The sequence below is a fragment of the Physella acuta genome, unplaced genomic scaffold, assembly GCF_028476545.2.
Source record: "Physella acuta isolate Inbredline_101_S28 unplaced genomic scaffold, ASM2847654v3 ptg000622l, whole genome shotgun sequence".
NCBI lineage: Eukaryota > Metazoa > Mollusca > Gastropoda > Physidae > Physella > Physella acuta.
In genome coordinates this window covers 1059050-1084601 of record NW_026732141.1, presented here as the reverse complement: position 1 = coordinate 1084601, position 25552 = coordinate 1059050, and the positions used below count along the sequence as shown (strand labels likewise).

Genomic DNA, 25552 nt, shown 5'->3' with positions numbered 1-25552 from the left:
TGTACAGTGACACATGACATTGTGTACAGTGGCACAGTACATTGTGTACAGTGACACAGGACATTGTGTCCAAGGACACAGGACATCGTGTACAGTGAAATAGAAAAAGCGCAAAAAAAAAATGAAAAAATAAGAATGTGTCAGAGAGTATTCCTAGCACCACTCGATGTGCGTATCCTTCTCATGCCTAAAGACGGAAATGTGAACACTGAACACAAGGAAGTGACGTCACGCAGGAAGCGCACTTTTTAGTGCTTCATGTTTTATGTTTTTTGTAAACAATTTGTTACAACGTATCATCTAAAGATTTTTAAATATTGTATAAGGTTTTTTTTTTAGTGCGACAAATGTGGTTTGAGCGGTGAATTTTAAGAGATTGAGTGTTAGAGAGAGCTAGGGTTGGCCTAAGTATATCGCCAGCTACAGGTAGCCTAAGTATATCGCCAGCTAAAGGTAGCATAAGAGTATCGCCAGCTATAGGTAGCCTAAGTATATCGCCAGCTGCAGGTAGTCTAAGTATATCGCCAGCTACAGGTAGCCTAAGTATATCGCCAGCTAAAGGTAGCCTAAGTATATCGCCAGCTACAGGTAGCCTAAGTATATCGCCAGCTACAGGTAGTCTAAGTATATCGCCAGCTGCAGGTAGCCTAAGTATATCGCCAGCTACAGGTAGCCTAAGTATATCTCCAGCTACAGGTAGCCTAAGTATATCGCCAGCTACAGGTAGTCTAAGTATATCGCCAGCTACAGGTAGCCTAAGTATATCGCCAGCTACAGGTAGCTTAAGTATATCGCCAGCTACAGGTAGCCTAAGTATATCGCCAGCTACAGGTAGCCTAAGTATATCGCCAGCTACAGGTAGCCTAAGTATATCGCCAGCTACAGGTGTTTTGTTGGGGGTCACAGAGTGGATGCTATCCTCACGAAAAAAAAAAGCGCCTTTAAATTCTAAGAGACTTAGCATTGTGGATCCTATCCTGCTTGGTGTGTTCCTGTTTGCTTGAGTTCGAGCCTCGGAAATTGCAGCTCCGGCATGTCGACTGACAGCAATGTGGACCATCCGGAATTCTGCACCTTCACTGAACTCACGAACTGGTCAGTGGAATCTCACCCCCCCCCCCCGCATTCTTTAAAATAATGTACTCAGTACTCATAACACTTTTTGATTGAAGTCATCATACTTAGACCTAGGTTTCACAAGTCAGAATTAGGTTTCACACGTCGACACTACGTTTCACAAGTCATAACTACGTTTCATAAGTCACTAGCGTACCCGTCCCCCGCGCGTTGCCGCGGGGATAGAAGAAAGTATGACGAAATGTTTTAGAAAGATGTTCTAATCAACTCCCCCAAAGTCTCATGGCCATCGGATAACGGTGTCACACCAAAATGACTATTTTTTAAAAATATACCGTATATAGAGAAAAATAGCACCCCCCCCCCCCCCCCGTGGCGCCGCCCTTGCGAAATTAAAATTGATTTTTTACAGAACCCTTCCCTAGAGTTTTATGATGAACTCCTCAAAGTTTCATGCCTACCGGATGAACGGTGTCACTGCAATTCACTTTTATTATTTTTATATACCGTATAGAGAAAAATCGGACCCTCCCGTGGCGCCGCCCTTGCGAAATTAAATTTTTTTTTTACAGAACCCTTCCCTAGAGTGGTATAATGAACTCCCCAAAGTCTCATGGCTATCGGATGAACGATGCCAAACCAAAATCGACTTTTATTTTATATACCGTATATAGAAAAAAACAAATCGCGCCCTGTCGGGGCGCCACCCCTGCGAATTTGAAATATTTTTTTCGCAGAAACCTTCCCAGGAATATTCTCAACAACTTCCCAAAGTTTCACGGCGATGTTATGAGAGGTGTAGTAATGCATAAAGGACACACACACAAACATACAGTGCTTTTTATATATATAGATATATTTCTAGATTTCAAAAGTCATAATTAAATTTTACAAGTCATAACTACGTTACACAAGTCATAACTACGTTACACAAGTCATAACTATGTTTTACAAGTCACCAGACTGACAGCAATGTGGACCATCCGGAATTCTGCACCTTCACTGGACTCACGAACTGGTCAGTCGAACTCCCCCCCCCCCCCCACCGACCCCCGCATTCTTTAAAATAATGTACTCAGTACTCATAACACTTTTTTGATTGAAGTCATCATACTTAGACCTAGGTTTTACAAGTCAGAATTATGTTTCACACGTCGACACTACGTTTCACAAGTCATAACTACGTTTTATAAGTCACTAGACTACCCGTTATCTAGTTAGATAACTGTGGGTTTCGGGGTGGGGGGGGGGGGGGGGGTCATCCATATATGACATCACGTCTGCCAGCACTTTTCATCCCAAAATAACCCGACCCCACATTCAAAAAGACGCTTCTTTTATTTTAAAAACTCTACTAAACTCTACTTCACCTGCCCAGTGCCCCTCCAAGTCTCAGACATGTTTGTATTTTTTAAAAAACGATTCCGGCCGAGCATGGCTCTGACCACACTATTACTTCATATGCTGAGAACATAGAAACAGGTGAACTCTACTTCACCTGCCCTGTGCCCCGCGAGTTCCTGATAGTCAACCTTATCATTCACATAGAGGCCTTAAGACAAGTTAATAAAAAGTCTAGTGACAATTTAAGCGCAATTTCCTTATGTTATCCATAACAATTTTTAATTTTTTTGTGACCGAACGAAAGGATATTTTTTGCGCTAAAAACCTACACGATGCTCAGTTTAAATTAAAAATATCATCCTAGGCCTACACGATGCTCAGTTTTAAAAAATTTAATTAATTTTTTGTGACCGAACGAAAGGATATTTTTGAAAACTTTCTTCGGCAATATTCTTCTAAATTATGGCAGGAATCGATTATTAAATGTTTCAAGTCGCTAAGTGGTCTGGTTGCCGAGATATGGGCAAAAAAACTGCATGTTTTCGAGGTTTTTTGGCTTTTCCGGGAAATCCAGGAAGGAATTCCGGGATTTTTTTTTGCCCACAATCATCCTCGGAACTTGCTTAACATATTTACTTTTGGAACTTTTGGAACTATTGCTTCGTTGAGGAGGAGATACGACTTAAAGCTGCGGACACACATCCACACATCCATCCATACAGAAATGACGCATTATTAAACGCAATTGCCAGTATGGAAATTGCGCTAAAAAATTATTGAAAACATTGTTGTAATAGGAAAAAATATCCATTCACTATTACTAAAGTCATTGTTCTAAACTTTTATAATTAATGTGGTTAATCCACCTATGAATATATCAATAAATTAATTAACGGCTTTAAATTAGTTTGTAATTAACAGTGTGTTTAAGAAGTAACAATATTTACCACCCAAAATCCTATTTTACAGCTCCACACATAATGCAGATTTTCCCCAATAACAAATCAGAAAAACAAACAAACAAAAAATGAGTTATCAAACATCACTATTAAGTCAAAGTTAATCCATTGTTCTAAAGCTTTAAAATTAATGTGGTTAATCTACCTATGAATAAATCAATAAATTAATTAACGTCTTTAAATAAATTTGTGATTAACAGTCTGTCTGAAAACAAAAAGTATTCTCTACCTACATACTATTTTACAGCTCTCCACATAGAGTAGAACCATTTACAATAGTCAATCAGACAAATAAATATTCAAACATGTAAACAAACTTGATTTTTAGTAGTATATAGACTAGGTTTCAAAAGTCATAACTATGTTTCACTAGCAATAACTAAGTCATTACTAGATTTCAAAAGTCTTAATTAAATTTTACAAGTCATAACTACGTTACACAAGTCATAACAACGTTACACAAGTCATAACTATGTTTTACAAGTCACCAGACTGACAGCAATGTGGACCATCCGGAATTCTGCACCTTCACTGGACTCAAGAACTGGTTAGTCGAACCCCCCACATTCATCAAAATAATTTACTCAGTACTCATAACACTTTTTTATTGAAGTCATCATAATTAGGTTTCACAAGTCATAATTAGGTTTCACAAGTCACAATTATGTTTCACACGTCGACACTACGTTTCACAAGTCATTACTACGGTTCATAAGTCATAATTAGATTTTACAAGTCATAACTACGTTACTAAAGTCATAACTGTTTCAAAAGTCATAACTAGGTTTGACAAGCAACCTGAGCTAAAACGTGACTGAGTTAAAACCTGCTCCTGTATGTTGTCGGCAGGGAGCTAGACATCCTCAACTCCAGCTGGTTGGAGCTGGTGGGTGAAGACAACAGTCGACGTGCTGAGACAGCTACAAGATTGGTCCTGTGGTAGGTTCAACCCTAGGCTAAGTCTGAGTCTGTCTGAGTCTGTCTGTCTGGGTCTAAGTTTGAGTAAGTCTTAGTCTAAGTCTAAATGTCTGAGTCTGTCTGAGTCTAAGTCTAAGTCTGAATCTGATTCTGAGTGTGAGTCTGAGTCTATCTGAGTCTAAAAAGATCATATTATCTGTGCTCAGATCATGTGCCCCAAGTTGTTGTTATCCCCATCCAATTTGGCAATGACCGTCATCCAGTCATACGGTCCTCCAGTCATCCAGCCATCCAGTCATCCCGTCCTCCCGTCAGCCAGTCATCCAGTCATCCAGCCATCCTGTCATCAAGTCATCCAGTCATCCCGTCCTCCCTAGGTTGTTCGACAACATCCCCAACATGCAACAACGCTTGTCCAACAAGATCCCCATATCATCCCACCGTTCTCTGCTCGTACGAGACAAGATGTTCCTGTCCCACTCCTTCAAGTTGATCGGTGGCCTGGAGAGGCTGGTCCATGCTTCACTCGACCCCGAGCAGTTGGAGAGGGAGATGAACTATCTCATCCACATCCACACTGACAGTAAGCCGCCAATCGGGGACCAATACTTCAAGGTATGATTCAACACAGAGACTCCCTTAGTACTCCTTATATATATATATAAGCCGCTATGTAGTATGTCAGTCCTTCCCAGAGTCTTATAGTAAATCATCTCTAGAGCAACTTTGTCTTCGTTTTTTCAAGTTGAAGAATGGGGTCTTTTTACAACCTTTTATTTAACTTGCTCTCTCTGTCTGTCGTCATAGATCGTAAATCTCGAGCATAATTTCGAGCACTTGTAACCGACAGATTCGTTACAAAGTTGGCACGCGCGTCTAGACTTGAAGACAATGCAATCTGACATTAATTACATAAAAGTTTGTTATTAAAACGATTTTTATGTTTCTTTTAAAGAGAAATTGCATAATTAGTTGTTGTCCTTCAATCCATTCTTATATATATATATATATATATATATATATATATATATATATATATATATATATATATATATATATATATATATATATATACTAGCCGTCCCGGCCAGGCCCTGCTCTGGCTTCTGTGAAAAACCTTTCTGTTAAAGACCATTACCTGTGTGTTTAGTAATCATCATAAACCCGGCATTGCCCACCCAAACCACAACCAACCAAAACCAAAACAATAAAACGCAAACATAACGCTAACACAATTACAAATACAAACGAAAACAAAAACCTAACAACAAACCCAACCACAACCACAAACACCAATTCAAACGCAAAGAAAAAACAAACCAAAAAGCAAACGAAAACAAAAACCTAACAACAAACCCAACCACAACCACAAACACCAATACGAACACAAAGAAAAAAAAACGAAAAAGCAAACGAAAACAAACCAAATCCAAACGCAAAACCAACCACAAACACAAATACAAACACAAACTAAAAAAAAACACAAACGAAAACGAAAAAAGAAAGAACAAAAACGAACCAAATCAAAACGCAACAACTAACGCAAACCCAACCTAAACACAAAGAAAACACAAACGGGAACATAAACGCAAAGTGCTCAGTCTAGCCCGCGGCAGAATCGCCTGTTTCAGCTTAATAAACGACTATAGTACCCCAACTTATTCATAGTCTTTTGTACTCACTTAAACGAACGTACGTGAAAAACCAAAGCAAATGAACAATTATAATACTCCAAGCTTATCCGTAAAATTCCTTTTTTTTCCCAACACCAAAACAAAGTAATAAAAAGTAAATTCTCTTCCACAAATGCAATGTTTTATATAGGGAAGTAATTGTGTTTTCCTAATTTATCAAAGGCAAGTAAGTGCTAAAGGACTAAATATAAATAATTTTCAGACATAATTAGAATTTTTGTAAAAGATTATATTTTTTTTTAAATTGTGTTGAATGAACATGCCGACAATTATTACTGTCAGTTTGAAAAATGAAAATTATTTCCCAAAACTTTCAGTATTACTTTTTTTAACTCATAAATTTAGACCGTGAGTACTATAATAATCTAACACTTAAATCCATGGAAGTATCCACGACAAACATTTTACATACAGAATTGAGCTTTATATATTAGATACATATATTTCATTTTTTTAACGTCCCACACAGTCCCACCACAAACCACACTAACGTAATCTGACGTCCCACCAGAGGCGTATCCAGGTTTTCGTTGTAGGGGGAGCGAAAAGAGCATAAAAAGGCGCCGAATTTTTAACACGTTCTATATACGTGTATTATATATATATATATATATATATATATATATATATATATATATATATATATATATATATATATATATATATATATATACTACAACCAAAAACAATGAACGTAACACAATCTGTTTTGTAATTCTTGTAAACAAATTTCTTACATAATAATTCCTGGGAAATTATTTTAGACAAGTGAAATAGGGGAAATAATCACTCTCTTAATATAAATATGTATATATCTACACATTTAATTATAAATGTCAAAACAAATAAATAACTACTTTAGAATATAATGAAATTGTTTAACACTATTCTTGTTTACAAAATGTTTTTGTCTATGATCATAATTTAATATATCGTCATCATAAATGCTAAAGTATTACAGCATAATGAAAGTTTTTAAAATCAGAGTTGGTATAAAAACACGCTTTTCGATATAATAGACACACATTCGGAATAATAGTCTTCATTTAACTAAATATTGGTCTTTTGGTTCAGATCATATGTTTTTAATTAACTACTGCTTATTTGTGTTCTTTAAAGATCATTTTTAACAAAGTGATAGGTATGGGTTAGATCACTGTATTGATCACACACTTTTTTACTGGTAATTGCAAAAACAATATTCACAGAGTTTTACGTTTAAAAAGCTAATTTTCTGGCGGCATGGTACTTTAGTAGATCATTACGCGTTTTTCTACATGTACTTAACAGATCAGTTCGGGGTGGGTTGGGGGGGGGGGGGTGGGTTCAACTTCATTCACCACTGTCCGGTCACTTTAGGTCAATTATCCAACCCAGTGTATACCTAGGTGTGACATTAATGTCGCTCTACACAATTGTGGTGGTGAGGTGTGTGTGTGTGGGGGGGGGGGGGGGGAGATAACCAACTCAGAGTGAACATAGCGTCAGTTTTTAGATGACTGTTCTAAACATACATATATATTACACAAATATATATTACACAAATATATATTACAGAAATAGATTTGAATACGTAGCAGTGGTATTATGACAATACTTTTTTTTTTACAGAGGGGTCCATGGGGGAGGGGGGTTGTAACTGTTTCATATAATTTGTAATCGTAATCACTATCGCCCAAACTGTAAGAATACTACTACTTCATCGTGATGACGTGGTTGACCTTGTCAAAATTTCCCCACCACTACGCAGTTTGCTCATAAGTAAATTTAAATAGAGGTGCCACATCAATTGTATTTGTTTCTGTATTGTAATTTTTAAAAAATTCATCACACGATTCAAACTGTATATATAAAGTAATTATGTGTGAAGTTTTATGTATAACATTTTCTAATTCAATTATTCGTAAGCAAATACATTATGCAGTTGCCTTACACTTAACACCCCTCTTGCCAAGTGGTACTACCGTAGAGGTTTTTTAAACATTGCAATGCATCGTAATGGTTATTTTTAGAATGGCAAACTGATGCAGCTGTTAATACGTGTTGTAAACGTAGTCACTACTAGACTAGTACAATAATGCTTAATTGCTGAATGAAAAGAAATCATGTGATTTACATAGCTGTGCCGACCAAAAATATTTTTTAACAAATATCATTGTTTAAAACTTTGAGTTTAAAAAGTTTCTAAAAAGGCGCCACTTTGCTGAAAATGGCCAGAGGGGGAGCGGCCGCTCCCCCTGTTCCCCCCCCCCCCCCCCTGCGTACGCTACTGCGTCCCACACATTCCCTCACACCCCACATTAAATCCACTCACACAAACCACACAACGCCAACTGACGTCCCACACATTCTCTCACACCCCACATTAAATCCACTCACACAAACCACACAACGCCAACTGACGTCCCACACATTCCCTCACACCCCACATTAAATCCACTCACACAAACCACACAACGCCAACTGACGTCCCACACAGTCCCTCACACCCCCACATTAAATCCACTCACACAAACCACACTAACGTCATCTGACATCCCACACAGCACTTCCGGCGAGAATTCCATGTTTTCTTACAAGAGAGATTTAAAGCCCAGGGCGATGACGAGAGAATCCGGATCTGGCAGGTTTTGGTGAACAAGTTCTGTGACCTGATTCATGAGGGGGAGCAGCGCGTCTGCCAGAGGGGGCAGAAGAAGAGAGGATGTTGTTGTGTACAGTGACACATGACATTGTGTACAGTGACACAGGGCATTGTGTACAGTGACACGGCACATTGTGTACAGTGACATAGGACATTGTGTTCAGTGAGACAGGACATTGTGTACAGTGACACAGGACATTGTGTACAGTGACACAGGACATTGTGTACAGTGACACAAGACATTGTGTACAGTGACACAGGACATTGTGTACAGTGACACAGGACATTGTGTACAGTGACACAGGGCATTGTGTACAGTGACACGGCACATTGTGTACAGTGACACAGGACATTGTGTTCAGTGAGACAGGACATTGTGTACAGTGACACAGGACATTGTGTACAGTGACACAGGACATTGTGTACAGTGACACAAGACATTGTGTACAGTGACACAGGACATTGTGTACAGTGACACAGGACATTGTGTACAGTGACACAGGACATTGTGTACAGTGACACAGGAAATTGTGTACAGTGACACAGGACATTGTGTATAGTGACACGTGACACAGGACATTGTGTACAGTGACACAGGACATTGTGTACAGTGACACAGGAAATTGTGTACAGTGACACATGACATTGTGTACAGTGACACAGAACATTGTGTACAGTGACACAGGACATTGTGTACAGTGACACAGGATATTGTGTACAGTGACACAGGACATTGTGTACAGTGACACAGGACATTGTGTACAGTGACACAGGACATTGTGTACAGTGACACAGGACATTGTGTACAGTGACACAGGACATTGTGTACAGTGACACAGAACATTGTGTACAGTGACACAGGACATTGTGTACAGTGACACAGGACATTGTGTACAGTGACACAGGACATTGTGTACAGTGACACAGGACATTGTGTACAGTGACACAAGACATTGTGTACAGTGACACAGGACATTGTGTACAGTGACACAGGACATTGTGTACAGTGACACAGGGCATTGTGTACAGTGACACGGCACATTGTGTACAGTGACACAGGACATTGTGTACAGTGACACAGGACATTGTGTACAGTGACACAGGATATTGTGTACAGTGACATAGGACATTGTGTACATTGACATCTGACATTGTGTACAGTGACACAGGACATTGTGTACAGTGACACAGGACATTGTGTACATTGACACTTAAGACCGCCTGGACAGCGCCTCTTGCTGATACCTGAAAGCCTCATCACAAGGTGACCACCTACGAAGAGGACATAGTGACGTCATCACCGATTGGTGACCATACATTCGTGACCATTTATTGGTGACATATATTGGTGACCATATATTGGTGACCATACATTATTGACCATTTATTGGTGACTTATATTGGTGACCATATATTGGTGACCATACATTATTGACCATTTATTGGTGACTTATATTGGTGACCATTTATTGGTGACCATTCATTATTGACCATTTATTGGTGACTTATATTGGTGACCATATATTGGTGACCATATATTGGTGACCATATATTGGTGCCCATATATTGATGCCCTTGTTGATCTGCGTAGTTTGATGCCTGCTATTACAATGACAAAAACTTATTTTGTTGTTTTTTATATTTTAAGTTCCATTGGTGTACTGAATACTGTTAGGCTACAATATGAAGTGACCACTACCGATTGAATAAACTCCACCTCACATGAAACTTGTATTTTTGTTTCATTATCTATGTGTGTGGGGGGGGGCGGCAGAGATGGGAGGTGGGGGGTCAGCTTTGTTGTGATGAGGGGAGGGCGGTCTTGTCTGAGTCTTGGCTAATGAGATTGTATCTTGATTTTCTCTGTGTAAAAGGGGGTGGGGGATGATTCTACAAGTGCCACCCTGCCCTGAACACCGTGGGGATGTATTTCATCATTCTGCTACACACGTGCAAACTAATCTGGGATGTCCAGATGTTTCTTGCTGAGTCCCAGGGGCATAGAGATGTAGGGTTGGGCCTTAAGTCCCCATAAATGTAAGGATAGGCCTTAGGTCCCGATAAATGTAGGGATGGGCCTTAGGTCCCGATAAATGTAGGGATGGACCCCAAAGCCCTACAAAAGTAGTGATGGGTCCCAGGTCTCTAACTACCGGCCTATCTAAAACAATGTATACATTCCACTGTAGAATAAAAGCAATAAAATTGTTTCAGTTTACAAAGTTTCTACTACGATACAGAAGCCTATGATTGTTACTGCTGTATGATGGAATGTAGTCGGTGTTTATAATGTTACTATAGATCCAGTGTGGTGCTAATTAAATAATGATTTCATTAATTACAAGAATACACTTTGCACCAAAATCTTGCCATCAGACAAATGAAAGCAGCACCGTCTAGAACCGGTGTGGAACAGGAAGCGTCAACAGAGAGTGAGAGAGACCATTGTCTCAGTGGTCTAATCAAGGAACTCAATGAGCTCAACTACAGTCATTGACAATCGACGATACTTGGTTAGTGTTGACAATTTGAGTTCATACTGTCTGCGCAACGGTTAATACTACCTGTTAATACTACCCGGGTTGGTAAGGGTTAGAGTTAATACTACCCGGGTTGGTAAGGGTTAGAGTTAATACTACCCGGGTTGGTAAGGGTTAGAGTTAATACTACCCGGGTTGGTAAGGGTTAGAGTTAATACTACCCGGGTTGGTAAGGGTTAGAGTTAATACTACCCGGGTTGGTAAGGGTTAGAGTTAATACTACCCGGGTTGGTAAGGGTTAGAGTTAATACTACCCGGGTTGGTAAGGGTAAGAGTTAATACTACCCGGGTTGGTAAGGGTTAGAGTTCATACTACCCGGGTTGGTAAGGGTTAGAGTTAATACTACCTGGGTTGGTAAGGGTTAGAGTAAATACTACCTGGGTTGGTAAGGGTTAGAGTTAATACTACCTGGGTTGGTAAGGGTTAGAGTTAATACTACCCGGCTTGGTAAGGGTTAGAGTTAATACTACCCGGGTTGGTAAGGGTTCGAGTTAATACTACCTGGGTTGGTAAGGGTTAGAGTTAATACTACCTGGGTTGGTAAGGGTTAGAGTTAATACTACCTGGGTTGGTAAGGGTTAGAGTTAATACTACCCGGGTTGGTAAGGGTTAGAGTTAATACTACCCGGGTTGGTAAGGGTAAGAGTTAATACTACCCGGGTTGGTAAGGGTTAGAGTTAATACTACCTGGGTTGGTAAGGGTTAGAGTTAATACTACCCGGGTTGGTAAGGGTTAGAGTTAATACTACTCGGGTTGGTAAGGGTTAGAGTTAATACTACCCGGGTTGGTAAGGGTTCGAGTTAATACTACCTGGGTTGGTAAGGGTTAGAGTTAATACTACCTGGGTTGGTAAGGGTTAGAGTTAATACTACTCGGGTTGGTAAGGGTTAGAGTTAATACTACCCGGGTTGGTAAGGGTTAGAGTTAATACTACCTGGGTTGGTAAGGGTTAGAGTTAATACTACCTGGGTTGGTAAGGGTTAGAGTAAATACTACCCGGGTTGGTAAGGGTTAGAGTTAATACTACCCGGGTTGGTAAGGGTAAGAGTTAATACTACTCGGGTTGGTAAGGGTTAGAATTAATACTACCCGGGTTGGTAAGGGTTAGAGTTAATACTACCCGGGTTGGTAAGGGTTAGAGTTAATACTACCCGGGTTGGTAAGGGTAAGAGTTAATACTACCTGGGTTGGTAAGGGTTAGAGTTAATACTACCCGGGTTGGTAAGGGTTAGAGTTAATACTACCCGGGTTGGTAAGGGTAAGAGTTAATACTACTCGGGTTGGTAAGGGTTAGAATTAATACTACCCGGGTTGGTAAGGGTTAGAGTTAATACTACCCGGGTTGGTAAGGGTTAGAGTTAATACTACCCGGGTTGGTAAGGGTAAGAGTTAATACTACCTGGGTTGGTAAGGGTTAGAGTTCATACTACCCGGGTTGGTAAGGGTTAGAGTTAATACTACCTGGGTTGGTAAGGGTTAGAGTTAATACTACCCGGGTTGGTAAGGGTTAGAGTTAATACTACCTGGGTTGGTAAGGGTTAGAGTGAGTTAATACTACCCGGGTTGGTAAGGGTTCGAGTTAATACTACCTGGGTTGGTAAGGGTTAGAGTTAATACTACCCGGGTTGGTAAGGGTAAGAGTTAATACTACTCGGGTTGGTAAGGGTTAGAATTAATACTACCCGGGTTGGTAAGGGTTAGAGTTAATACTACCCGGGTTGGTAAGGGTAAGAGTTAATACTACCTGGGTTGGTAAGGGTTAGAGTTCATACTACCCGGGTTGGTAAGGGTTAGAGTTAATACTACCTGGGTTGGTAAGGGTTAGAGTTAATACTACCTGGGTTGGTAAGGGTTAGAGTTAATACTAGTTTAGTTCGGGTTTAGATTTATGATTTTGTAGACCGCAATGGACTCAAACTTTGGCCATAAACTACCCCCTGACTCTGGTTTAGGGTTTATATTTAGAGCCAACCTCAGGTTATGGTTATGATATATCGAAACCAAGAGTATCGTGTCTGGTTAGTCCAGGACAAACACCAACTTGACATCTAATGGGTTTGTTAACCAACAACTTGACATCTAATGGGTTTGTTAACCAACAAATCGACATCTAATGGGTTTGTTAACAAACAAGTTGACATCTAATGGGTTTGTTAACCAACAAGTTGACATCTAATGGGTTTTTTAACCAACAAGTTGACATCTAATGGGTTGTTAACCAACAAGTTGGACAAGATTTCAGATGTCACAATGTCTTTATTCGCGGGATGTCAAAGTAACGGTCAACTTGTTAAAATAACATTTTGTATTGAAATATTTGGCGATTCTAATGTAGTGAAAATAAAATAAAAATGTATTTCTTATGTGTTTGAAAATACATCATTAAAATGTGTATTTTTTAGCGTAGAAGATAAAACTATATTGTATGTAGGAGATGAAATTGTGTATGTTATATGAAGAAGATCAAAGTGTAAATGTTTTATGTAGGAGATCAAAGTATGTATGTTGTAAGTGGGAGATCAAATTGTGTATGTTGTATGTAGGAGATGAAATTGTGTATGTTGTATGTAGGATATAAAATTGTGTATGTTGTATGTAGGATATAAAATTATGTATGTTGTATGTAGGAGATGAAATTGTGTATGTTGTATGTAGGATATGTAATTGTGTATGTTGTATGTAGGATATTAAATTGTGTATGTATAGGAGATCTGAGTCAATAAGAACTAGACACAGCCCAGCAAAATGGACACCTCGACCAACGGGGAGATTTGTATCTTCACTGGCATGACGGAGAGGTGAGAACCCACAAGTCGGCATGTCTGTGGTGGGTGGGAGTTGGTGGGTGTTGGTGGGTGTAGGTGGGTGTAGGTGGGTGTAGGTGGGTGGGTGTAGGTGGGTGTAGGTGGGTGCAGGTGGGTGTAGGTGGGTGTAGCTGGGTGTAGGTGGGTGTAGGTGGGTGTAGGTGGGTGTAGGTGGGTGGGTGTAGGTGGGTGGGTGTTGGTGGGTGTAGGTGGGTGTAGGTGGGTGTAGGTGGGTGTAGGTGGGTGTAGGTGGGTGTAGGTGGGTGTAGGTGGGTGTAAGTGGGTGCAGGTGGGTGAATGTAGGTAGGTGTAGGTGGGTGTAGGTGGGTGTAGGTGGGTGTAGGTTGGTGTAGGTGGGTGTAGGTGGGTGTAGGTGGGTGTAGGTGGGTGTAAGTGGGTGCAGGTGGGTGAATGTAGGTAGGTGTAGGTGGGTGTAGGTGGGTGTAGGTGGGTGTAGGTGGGTGTAGGTGGGTGTAGGTGGGTGCAGGTGGGTGGGTGTAGGTGGGTGGGTGTAGGTGGGTGCAGGTGGGTGAATGTAGGTGGGTGTTGGTGGGTGTAGGTGGGTGTAGGTGGGTGTAGGTGGGTGTAGGTGGGTGTAGGTGGGTGCAGGTGGGTGGGTGTAGGTGGGTGGGTGTAGGTGGGTGGGTGTAGGTGGGTGTAAGTGGGTGTAGGTGGGTGGGTGTAGGTGGGTGGGTGTAGGTGGGTGTTGGTGGGTGTAGGTGGGTGGGTGTAGGTGGGTGTAGGTGGGTGTAAGTGGGTGTAGGTGGGTGGGTGTAGGTGGGTGGGTGTAGGTGGGTGCAGGTGGGTGAATGTAGGTGGGTGTTGGTGGGTGTAGGTGGGCGTAGGTGGGTGTAAGTGGGTGTAAGTGGGTGTAGGGTGGTGTAGGTGGGTGTAGGTGGGTGTAGGTGGGTGTAGGTGGGTGTAAGTGGGTGTAAGTGGGTGTAGGGTGGTGTAGGTGGGTGTAGGTGGGTGTAGGTGGGTGTAAGTGGGTGTAAGTGGGTGTAGGTGGGTGTAGGTGGGTGTAGGTGGGTGTAGGTGGGTGTAAGTGGGTGGGTGTAGGTGGGTGGGTGTAGGTGGGTGCAGGTGGGTGGGTGTAGGTGGGTGTTGGTGGTGGGTGTAGGTGGGTGTAGGTGGGTGTAGGTGGGTGTAGGTGGGTGGGTGTAGGTGGGTGTAGGTGGGTGTAGGTGGGTGTAAGTGGGTGGGTGTAGGTGGGTGGGTGTAGGTGGGTGCAGGTGGGTGGGTGTAGGTGGGTGTTGGTGGGTGTAGGTGGGTGCAGGTGGGTGGGTGGGTGTAGGTGGGTGGGTGTAGGTGGGTGGGTGTAGGTGGGTGTTGGTGGGTGTAGGTGGGTGTAGGTGGGTGGGTGTAGGTTGGTGCAGGTGGGTGGATGTAGGTGGGTGTTGGTGGGTGTAGGTGGGTGTAGGTGGGTGTAGGTTGGTGTAGGTGGGTGGGTGTTGGTGGGTGTAGGTGGGTGCAGGTGGGTGTTGGTGGGTGTAGGTGGGTGCAGGTGGGTGTAGGTTGGTGTAGGTGGGTGGGTGTTGGTGGGTGTAGGTGGGTGTAGGTGGGTGTAGGTGGGTGTAAGTGGGTGTAAGTGGGTGTAGGGTGGTGTAGGTGGGTGTAGGTGGGTGTAGGTGGGTGTAAGTGGGTGTAAGTGGGTGTAGGTGGGTGTAGGTGGGTGTAGGTGGGTGTAGGTGGGTGTAAGTGGGTGGGTGTAGGTGGGTGGGTGTAGGTGGGTGCAGGTGGGTGGGTGTAGGTGGGTGTTGGTGGTGGGTGTAGGTGGGTGTAGGTGGGTGTAGGTGGGTGTAGGTGGGTGTAGGTGGGTGGGTGTAGGTGGGTGGGTGTAGGTGGGTGCAGGTGGGTGGGTGTAGGTGGGTGTTGGTGGGTGTAGGTGGGTGCAGGTGGGTGGGTGGGTGTAGGTGGGTGGGTGTAGGTGGGTGGGTGTAGGTGGGTGTTGGTGGGTGTAGGTGGGTGGGTGTAGGTTGAAGCAGGTGGGTGGATGTAGGTGGGTGTTGGTGGGTGTAGGTGGGTGTAGGTGGGTGTAGGTTGGTGTAGGTGGGTGGGTGTTGGTGGGTGTAGGTGGGTGCAGGTGGGTGTTGGTGGGTGTAGGTGGGTGCAGGTGGGTGTAGGTTGGTGTAGGTGGGTGGGTGTTGGTGGGTGTAGGTGGGTGTAGGTGGGTGGGTGTTGGTGGGTGTAGGTGGGTGTAGGTGGGTGTAGGTGGGTGGGTGTTGGTGGGTGTAGGTGGGTGCAGGTGGGTGAATGTAGGTGGGTGTTGGTGGGTGCAGGTGGGTGGATGTAGGTGGGTGTTGGTGGGTGTAGGGGGGTGGGTGTAGGTGGGTGGGTGTAGGTGGGTGGGTGTAGGTGAGTGGGTGTAGGTGGGTAGGTGTAGGTGGGTGGGTGTAGGTGGGTGTTGGTGGGTGTAGGTGGGTGGGTGTAGGTGGGTGGGTGTTGGTGGGTGCAGGTGGGTGGATGTAGGTGGGTGTTGGTGGGTGTTGGTGGGTGTAGGTGGGTGGGTGTAGGTGGGTGGGTGTAGGTGGGTTGGTGTAGGTGGGTGGGTGTAGGTGGGTGTAGGTGGGTGTAGGTGGGTGGGTGTAGGTGGGTGTAGGTGGGTGGGTGTAGGTGGGTGGGTGTAGGTGGGTGGGTGTAGGTGGGTTGGTGTAGGTGGGTGGGTGTAGGTGGGTGTTGGTGGGTGCAGGTGGGTGGGTGTAGGTGGGTGGGTGTAGGTGGGTGGGTGTAGGTGGGTGCAGGTGGGTGGATGTAGGTGGGTGTTGGTGGGTGCAGGTGGGTGGGTGTAGGTGGGTGGGTGTAGGTGGGTGGGTGTAGGTGGGTGCAGGTGGGTGGATGTAGGTGGGTGTTGGTGGGTGTAGGGGGGTGGGTGTAGGTGGGTGGGTGTAGGTGGGTGGGTGTAGGTGGGTGGGTGTAGGTTGGTGTAGGTGGGTGGATGTAGGTGGGTGTTGGTGGGTGTTGGTGGGTGTTGGTGGGTGTAGGTGGGTGGGTGTAGGTGGGTGGGTGTAGGTGGGTTGGTGTAGGTGGGTGGGTGTAGGTGGGTGTAGGTGGGTGTAGGTGGGTGGGTGTAGGTGGGTGTAGGTGGGTGGGTGTAGGTGGGTGGGTGTAGGTGGGTGGGTGTAGGTGGGTTGGTGTAGGTGGGTGGGTGTAGGTGGGTGCAGGTGGGTGAACGTAGGTGGGTGTTGGTGGGTGTAGGTGGGTGGGTGTAGGTGGGTGGGTGTAGGTGGGTGGGTGTAGGTGGGTGTAGGTGGGTGTTGGTGGGTGTTGGTGGGTGTTGGTGGGTGTAGGTGGGTGGGTGTAGGTGGGTGTTGGTGGGTGTTGGTGGGTGTTGGTGGGTGGGTGTAGGTGGGTGTTGGTGGGTGTTGGTGGGTGTAGGTGGGTGGGTGTAGGTGGGTGTTGGTGGGTGTAGGGGGTGGGTGTAGGTGGGTGGGTGTAGGTGAGTGGGTGTAGGTGGGTGTAGGTGGGTGGGTGTAGGTAGGTGTAGGTGGGTGGGTGTTGGTGGGTGTAGGTGGGTGGGTGTAGGTGGGTGTTGGTGGGTGCAGGTGGGTGTAGGTGGGTGCAGGTGGGTGGGTGTAGGTGGGTGTTGGTGGGTGTTGGTGGGTGCAGGTGGGTGGGTGTAGGTGGGTGGGTGTAGGTGGGTGGGTGTAGGTGGGTGGGTGTTGGTGGGTGTTGGTGGGTGCAGGTGGGTGGGTGTAGGTGGGTGGGTGTAGGTGGGTGGGTGCAGGTGTGTGGGTGTAGGTGGGTGGGTGTAGGTGGGTGGATGTAGGTGGGTGTTGGTGGGTGTAGGGGGGTGGGTGTAGGGGGGTGGGTGTAGGTGGGTGGGTGTAGGTGGGTGGGTGTAGGTAAGTGGGTGCAGGTAGATGGGTGTAGGTGGGTGATGGTGGGTGCTGGTGGGTGCTGGTGAGTGTAGGTGGATGTATGTGGGTGTTAGTTTAGCCGGTATGTTTGAGGTAGGTGTTAGTTGAGCCGGCATGACAATACAAAATGTGCAACTTTTTCTTGTGAAATGTAACCAGAGGTTTTCTCTAAACTGAGAATATATGTTTACATTCACTGTCATCTTCCACTAAACAAAATAGTGTAGTGGATTTTCTGTGAGGTGGGGAAGAAAGGTTGGGGTAGGCGCCTTAAAACTGTACTCTAAGATCGTCTGTCTAAGGAAATCAAATGTAACGTTCTGTCAGCCCTGTATGGTGTGGTGGGTCAAACATCACAAGGACCTTTGGTTATAACCTATACACTACATTACAGTAAGACCTATATTGCTATGAGTCAATGTATGACTTACTTTGAGGTTTCTCATGTTTTGATATTTGAATATTTGACATCCTATTTGGTTCTCCCAACAGACAGAGATTGCTACTGAAAGACTGTTGGCAAGATCACATCGGCCTGGCGCCACAGTTAGTTGACGCCGCCCAGGAGCAATTTGGTGTACAGTTTATGTTTTGGTAAGTTCAAAGGTTGATGGGTTGGGACCCAGCAGTCCATGTAACTAGTGAAGTGAAGTCATATAATTATGTGCCCAGCAGTCCATGTAACTAGTGAAGTAAAGTCATATAATTCTGTGCCCAGCAGTCCATGTAATTAGTGAAGTGAAGTCATATAATTCTGTGCCCAGCAGTCCATGTAATTAGTGAAGTCAAGTCATATAATTCTGTGCCCAGCAGTCCATGTAACTAGTGAAGTGAAGTCATATAATTCTGTGCCCAGCAGTCCATGTAACTAGTGAAGTTAAGTCATATAATTCTGTACCCAGCAGTCCATGTAACTAGTGAAGTGAAGTCATATAATTCTGTGCCCAGCAGTCCATGTAACTAGTGAAGTGAAGTCATATAATTCTGTGCCCAGCAGTCCATGTAACTAGTGAAGTGAAGTCATATAATTATGTGCCCAGCAGTCCATGTAACTAGTGAAGTCATATAATTCTGTGCCCAGCAGTCCGTGTAACTAGTGAAGTCATATAATTCTGTGCCCAGCAGTCCATGTAACTAGTGAAGTGAAGTCATATGATTATGTGCCCAGCAGTCCATGTAACTAGTGAAGTGAAGTCATATAATTCTGTGCCCAGCAGTCTATGTAACTAGTGAAGTGAAGTCATATAATTATGTGCCCAGCAGTCCATGTAACTAGTGAAGTCATATAATTCTGTGCCCAGCAGTCCATGTAACTAGTGAAGTGAAGTCATATAATTCTGTGCCCAGCAGTCCATGTAACTAGTGAAGTCATATAATTCTGTGCCCAGCAGTCCATGTAACTAGTGAAGTCATATAATTCTGTGCCCAGCAGTCCATGTAACTAGTGACGTGAAGTCATATAATTCTGTGCCCAGCAGTCCATGTAACTAGTGAAGTGAAGTCATATAATTCTGTGCCCAGCCGTCCATGAACTAGTGAAGTCAAGTCATATAATTCTGTGCCCAGCAGTCCATGTAACTAGTAAAGTAAAGTCATATAATTCTGTGCCCAGCAGTCCATGTAACTAGTGAAGTGAAGTCATATAATTCTGTGCCCAGCAGTCCATGTAACTAGTGAAGTGAAGTCATATAATTCTGTGCCCAGCAGTCCATGTAACTAGTGAAGTGAAGTCATATAATTCTGTGCCCAGCAGTCCTTGTTTGTTGCATCAAACTTTAGAATGTGTACATGCTGTGTTGCATCAAACTTTAGAATGTGTACATGCCGTGTTGCATCAAACTTTAGAATGTGTACATGCCGTGTTGCATCAAACTTTAGAATGTGTACATGCCGTGTTGCATCAAACTTTAGAATGTGTACATGCTGTGTTGCATCAAACTTTAGAATGTGTACATGCCGTGTTGCATAAAACTTTAGAATGTGTACATGCTGTGTTGCATAAAACTTTAGAATGTGTACATGCTGTGTTGCATCAAACAAAAGAATGTATACATGTGTTGCATAAAACTTTAGAATGTGTACATGCTGTGTTGCATAAAACTTTAGAATGTGTACATGCTGTGTTGCATCAAACTTTAGAATGTGTACATGCCGTGTTGCATAAAACTTTAGAATGTGTACATGTTGTGTTGCATCAAACTTTAGAATGTGTACATGCCGTGTTGCATCAAACTTTAGAATGTGTACATGCTGTGTTGCATAAAACTTTAGAATGTGTACATACTGTGTTGCATCAAACATTAGAAAGTGTACTTGCCGTGTAGCATCCAACTTTAGAATGTGTACATGCTGTGTTGTATCAAACTTTAGAATGTGCACATGCCATGTTGCATCAAACTTTAGAATGTGTACATGCTGTGTTGCATCAAACTTTAGAATGTGTACATGCCGTGTTGCATCAAACTTTAGAATGTGTACATGCCGTGTTGCATCAAACTTTAGAATGTGTACATGCTGTGTTGCATCAAACTTTAGAATGTGTACATGCCGTGTTGCATAAAACTTTAGAATGTGTACATGCCGTGTTGCATCAAACTTTAGAATGTGTACATGCTGTGTTGCATAAAACTTTAGAATGTGTACATGCCGTGTTGCATCAAACTTTAGAATGTGTACATGCTGTGTTGCATCAAACTTTAGAATGTGTGCATGCCGTGTTGCATCAAACTTTATAATGTGTACATGCTGTGTTGTATCAAACTTTAGAATGTGTACATGCTGTGTTGCATAAAACATTAGAATGTGTACATGCCGTGTTGCATCAAACTTTAGAATGTGTACATGCTGTGTTGCATCAAACTTTAGAATGTGTACATGCCGTGTTGCATCAAACTTTAGAATGTGTACATGCCGTGTTGCATCAAACTTTAGAATGTGTACATGCTGTGTTGCATCAAACTTTAGAATGTGTACATGCCGTGTTGCATAAAACTTTAGAATGTGTACATGCCGTGTTGCATCAAACTTTAGAATGTGTACAAGCTGTGTTGCATAAAACTTTAGAATGTGTACATGCCGTGTTGCATCAAACTTCAGAATGTGTACATGCTGTGTTGCATCAAACTTTAGAATGTGTGCATGCCGTGTTGCATCAAACTTTAGAATGTGTACATGCTGTGTTGCATCAAACTTTAGAATGTGTGCATGCCGTGTTGCATCAAACTTTATAATGTGTACATGTGTTGCATCAAACTTTAGAATGTGTACATGCTGTGTTGCATAAAACATTAGAATGTGTACATGCCGTGTTGCATCAAACTTTAGAATGTGTACATGCCGTGTTGCATCAAACTTTAGAATGTGTACAAGCTGTGTTGCATCAAACTTTAGAATGTGTACATGCCGTGTTGCATCAAACTTTAGAATGTGTACATGCTGTGTTGCATAAAACTTTAGAATGTGTACATACTGTGTTGCATCAAACATTAGAAAGTGTACTTGCCGTGTAGCATCCAACTTTAGAATGTGTACATGCTGTGTTGTATCAAACTTTAGAATGTGTACATGCCATGTTGCATCAAACTTTAGAATGTGTACATGCCGTGTTGCATAAAACTTTAAAATGTGTACATGCCATGTTGCATCAAACTTTAGAATGTGTACATGCCGTGTTGCATCAAAATTTTAGAATGTGTACATGTGTTGCATCAAACTTTAGAATGTGTACATGCCGTGTTGCATCAAATTTTAGAATGTGTACATGTGTTGCATCAAACTTTAGAATGTGTACATGTGTTGCATCAAACTTTAGAATGTGTACATGCTGTGTTGCATAAAACTTTAGAATGTGTACATGTGTTGCATCAAATTTTAGAATGTGCACATGCCATGTTGCATCAAACTTTAGAATGTGTACATGAGTTGCATCAAACTTTAGAATGTGTACATGCTGTGTTGCATAAAACTTTAGAATGTGTACATGCCGTGTTGCATCAAACTTTAGAATGTGTACATGCTGTGTTGCATAAAACTTTAGAATGTGTACATGCCGTGTTGCATAAAACTTTAGAATGTGTACATGCCGTGTTGCATCAAAGTTTAGAATGTGTACATGCCGTGTTGCATCAAACTTTAGAATGTGTACATGCTGTATTGCATCAAACTTTAGAATGTGTACATGCCGTGTTGCATCAAACTCTAGAATGTGTACATGTCATGTTGCATCAAACTCTAGAATGTGTACATGCCATGTTGCAGGCTGCTTGAGACTATCCCCAACGCCAAGAAGAGGTTCACCAAGTTTGACGGGACCCTGCCACAGGAACAGCTGTTGGCGAACAAGGAGTTCAGGAACCACTGCCGTATTGTGGCCAAGTGGTTCGACTCCATGATCCGTCTACTGGACACCCCCGTGGAGCTGGAGATGGAGACACACCATCTGGCCATCACCCACCTGTTCTTCACGCCAAAGATCGGGTCGGAGTACTTCGACGTGAGATGGTCCTGTGGAGCAAAGTCATATACATGGGGGGGGGGGTGTTCGGTGGAGCAAAGTCATATACATGGGGGGGTGGGTGTTCGGTGGAGCAAAGTCATTTACATGGGGGGGGGGGGTGTTCGGTGGAGCAAAGTCATGTACATAGGGGGTGTTCGGTGGAGCAAAGTCATTTACATGGGGGGTGGTTCAGTGGAGCAAAGTCAATAACATGGGGGGTGGTTCAGTGGAGTAGAGTCATTTACATGGTGGGGGGGGTTGTTTTTGTGGAGCAAAGTCATATACATGGGGGAGGGGGTGTTCGGTGGAGCAAAGTCATTTACATGATGGGGGGGGGGGGGGGGGGGGGCTGGTGGAGCAAAGTCATTTACATGGTGGGGTGTTCGGTGGAGCAAAGTCATTTAGATGGGGGGGGGGGGCTGGTTTGGTGGAGCAAAGTCATTTACATGGGATAGGGGTGGTTTGGTGCAGTAGAGTCATATACATGGGTTCGGTGGAGAGAAGATCACGGTACCGTTGACATATATGGTGGAAGTAACTTAACAGCTAGAAATAACTTTTTGATGTAATGTTTATACCTTATAGTTTAGAGATGTTGAAAGTTCGCACTAAGTTCCTGCCTGTAAATAGTTTTGTTGAATGTTCTCTTGGTTCCATCCTATGACTAGCTCTGTTGAATGTTCCCCTGTGGTATTAGCCCTGTTGAATGTTCCCCTGTGGTATTAGCCCTGTTGAATGTTCCCTTGGTTCCATCCTATGACTAGCCCTGTTGAATGTTCCCTTGGTTCCATCCTATGACTAGCCCTGTTGAATGTTCCCTTGGTTCCATCCTATGACTAGCCCTGTTGAATGTTCCCCAGGTGTTCCAGGCCAAGTTCCCACAATTTATGGCGTCACAGATCAAGCGCGCGCTAGTAGATGATGAAGTCAAAGCGTGGGGAATGTTGGCCAATCTCATCTCGTCCAAAGTCAAGAAGTCGGAGGGGATGATCGCTAGCCAACAGTGCTGTTGTGTGCTGTAGTCTAGGCTGTGGTGGGCTGTAGTCTAGGCTGTTGTGTGCTGTAGTCTAGGCTGCTGTGGGCTGTAGTCTAGGCTGTTGTGGGCTGTAGTCTAAGCTGTTGTGGGCTGTAGTCTAGGCTGTTGTGAGCTGTAGTCTAGGCTCTGTGCTATAGTCTAGGCTGTTGTGGGCTGTAGTCTAGGCTGTTGTGGGCTGTAGTCTAGGCTGTTGTGGGCTGTAACTAGGCTTTTGTGGGCTGTACTCTAGGCTGTTGTGGGCTGTAGTCTAGGCTGTTGTGGGCTGTAGTCTAGGCTGGTGTGGGCTGTAGTCTAGGCTGTTGTGGGCTGTAGTCTAGGCTGTTGTGTGCTGTAGTCTAGGCTGCTGTGGGCTGTAGTCTAGGCTGTTGTGGGCTGTAACTAGGCTGTTGTGGGCTGTAGTCTAAACTGTTGTGGGCTGTAGTCTAGGCTGTTGTGAGCTGTAGTCTAGGCTCTGTGCTATAGTCTAGGCTGTTGTGGGCTGTAGTCTAGGCTGTTGTGGGCTGTAGTCTAGGCTGTTGTGGGCTGTAACTAGGCTTTTGTGGGCTGTACTCTAGGCTGTTGTGGGCTGTAGTCTAGGCTGTTGTGGGCTGTAGTCTAGGCTGGTGTGGGCTGTAGTCTAGGCTGTTGTGGGCTGTAGTCTAGGCTGTTGTGTAGTCTCGGTAGGTGATGTAACTACAATTACGGAATGCTGGGATACTTGGAAAGATTTGCTTGTTTTTAAATGATTCAAATTTTTACCATATAACTGAATATTTTATTATACAAAATTTCAGTTTTTATATATTAAATAAACTATAAATACAACAAATATTTTTTTATGGATTCTCTGAACTAATGTCTGTTATTAACTTGATTTTTTTTAAAAATTGCGAGAAAATATTTCAGTTCAGTTTAAAAATTTGAAATGTGGTCTATTATTGACAGAGAGCAAGAAAGATAGTGGTATACACTTCAGACAGTTAGTGGTATTTAAGTTAGGCAGGTAGTGGTATATAAGTTAGGCCGGTAGTGGTATATAACTTAGGCAGGTAGTGGTATATACTTTATTTCAAGTAGTGGTATATACTTCAAACATATTGTGGTGTATACTTTGGGCAGGTAGTGGTATATACTTTAGTCAGGTATTGGTATATATTTTAGTCAGGTATTGGTATATACTTTAGTCAGGTATTGGTATATACTTCAGTTGACAAAGCAGGTAGTGGTATCCACGGTTACATAAAAAGTTATCTGTTAGTAAACCCGAAAATAGAGTCAAGTGCCACTTCTTAATATCGGAGATCAATCAAAATGTGAGGGTAATCCATGTAAAAATCTTGTACATATATATGTTATTTGATTTACCTAATAGACAAAATAAGCAAGTTCTCATAAATTAGAGTAAAATAACACTATCGGTTACCGGAAATCGTTCAAAAACTGAACAGAGACAGAGAGAGACAGAGAGACCAAAAAATCAGAAAAACTAAGATTTTTTTAGGGTTCGGTAGGTTGACAGACGTCAAAATTTGTTACATTCTAGATTTTGATTTGTTACACGTTTACAATTCGTCGTTTATATTCTGTTTGCGATAAAATAGTTGGGTGCAATACGGCGAAAACTGTCAAAATATAAGCACGACCACAATACTCCCCCTTTACTCTGTGTACTAGAAAGCAAAAATGCACAAAGAAAACCCCACACCATAACCCCCCCCCCACATCATGAACCCTCCACCACCACCACCACATGAACCCCCACCCTTTGAACCCCCACCTTTTTAACCCCACCCCATGAACCCCCACGCCCTGAACCCCCACATCACGACCCCCCACATCATGAACCCCCCCCATACCACCACCACCACATGAACCCCCACCCTTTGAACCCCCACCTTTTTAACCCCACCCCATGAACCCCCACGCCCTGAACCCCCACACCACGACCCCCCCCACATCATGAACCCCCCCACCACCACCACATGAACCCCCATCCTTTGAACCCCCACCCCATGAACCCCCACATCGATAGTTGTCTCGTGTTGTTAGTACCGATGGCGATGATGCGATTGTGTCGCGTTATGCTGGTGTCGCAGATGTCAATGTCACACTAACCACGCATCTACTCCCTTAGATTTTAGAATCGTTACTGTCAAACCAAAAAGTAGGAGTTGCGCGCTAAACCAGTGTAGCACTTGAAAGC

At 43.5% G+C, this 25552-nt stretch overlaps 2 protein-coding genes across 2 annotated transcripts; both read left to right on the top strand.

The window, feature by feature from the left end:
- The first annotated feature begins 3873 nt into the window (after positions 1-3873).
- LOC131948046 (uncharacterized) lies at positions 3874-8715 on the top strand. Its single transcript, XM_059309512.1, has 4 exons — positions 3874-3927; positions 4230-4319; positions 4676-4913; positions 8539-8715. Exons 3-4 carry the CDS (start codon positions 4698-4700, stop codon positions 8713-8715), a joined length of 393 nt encoding a protein of 130 aa, XP_059165495.1. The 5' UTR covers positions 3874-3927; positions 4230-4319; positions 4676-4697.
- A 2329-nt stretch (positions 8716-11044) lies between these two features.
- Positions 11045-23432, top strand: LOC131948094 (globin). Its single transcript, XM_059309605.1, has 5 exons — positions 11045-11149; positions 13885-13976; positions 18332-18433; positions 22097-22331; positions 23195-23432. Exons 2-5 carry the CDS (start codon positions 13924-13926, stop codon positions 23354-23356), a joined length of 552 nt encoding a protein of 183 aa, XP_059165588.1. The 5' UTR covers positions 11045-11149; positions 13885-13923; the 3' UTR covers positions 23357-23432.
- Positions 23433-25552: the final 2120 nt, after the last annotated feature.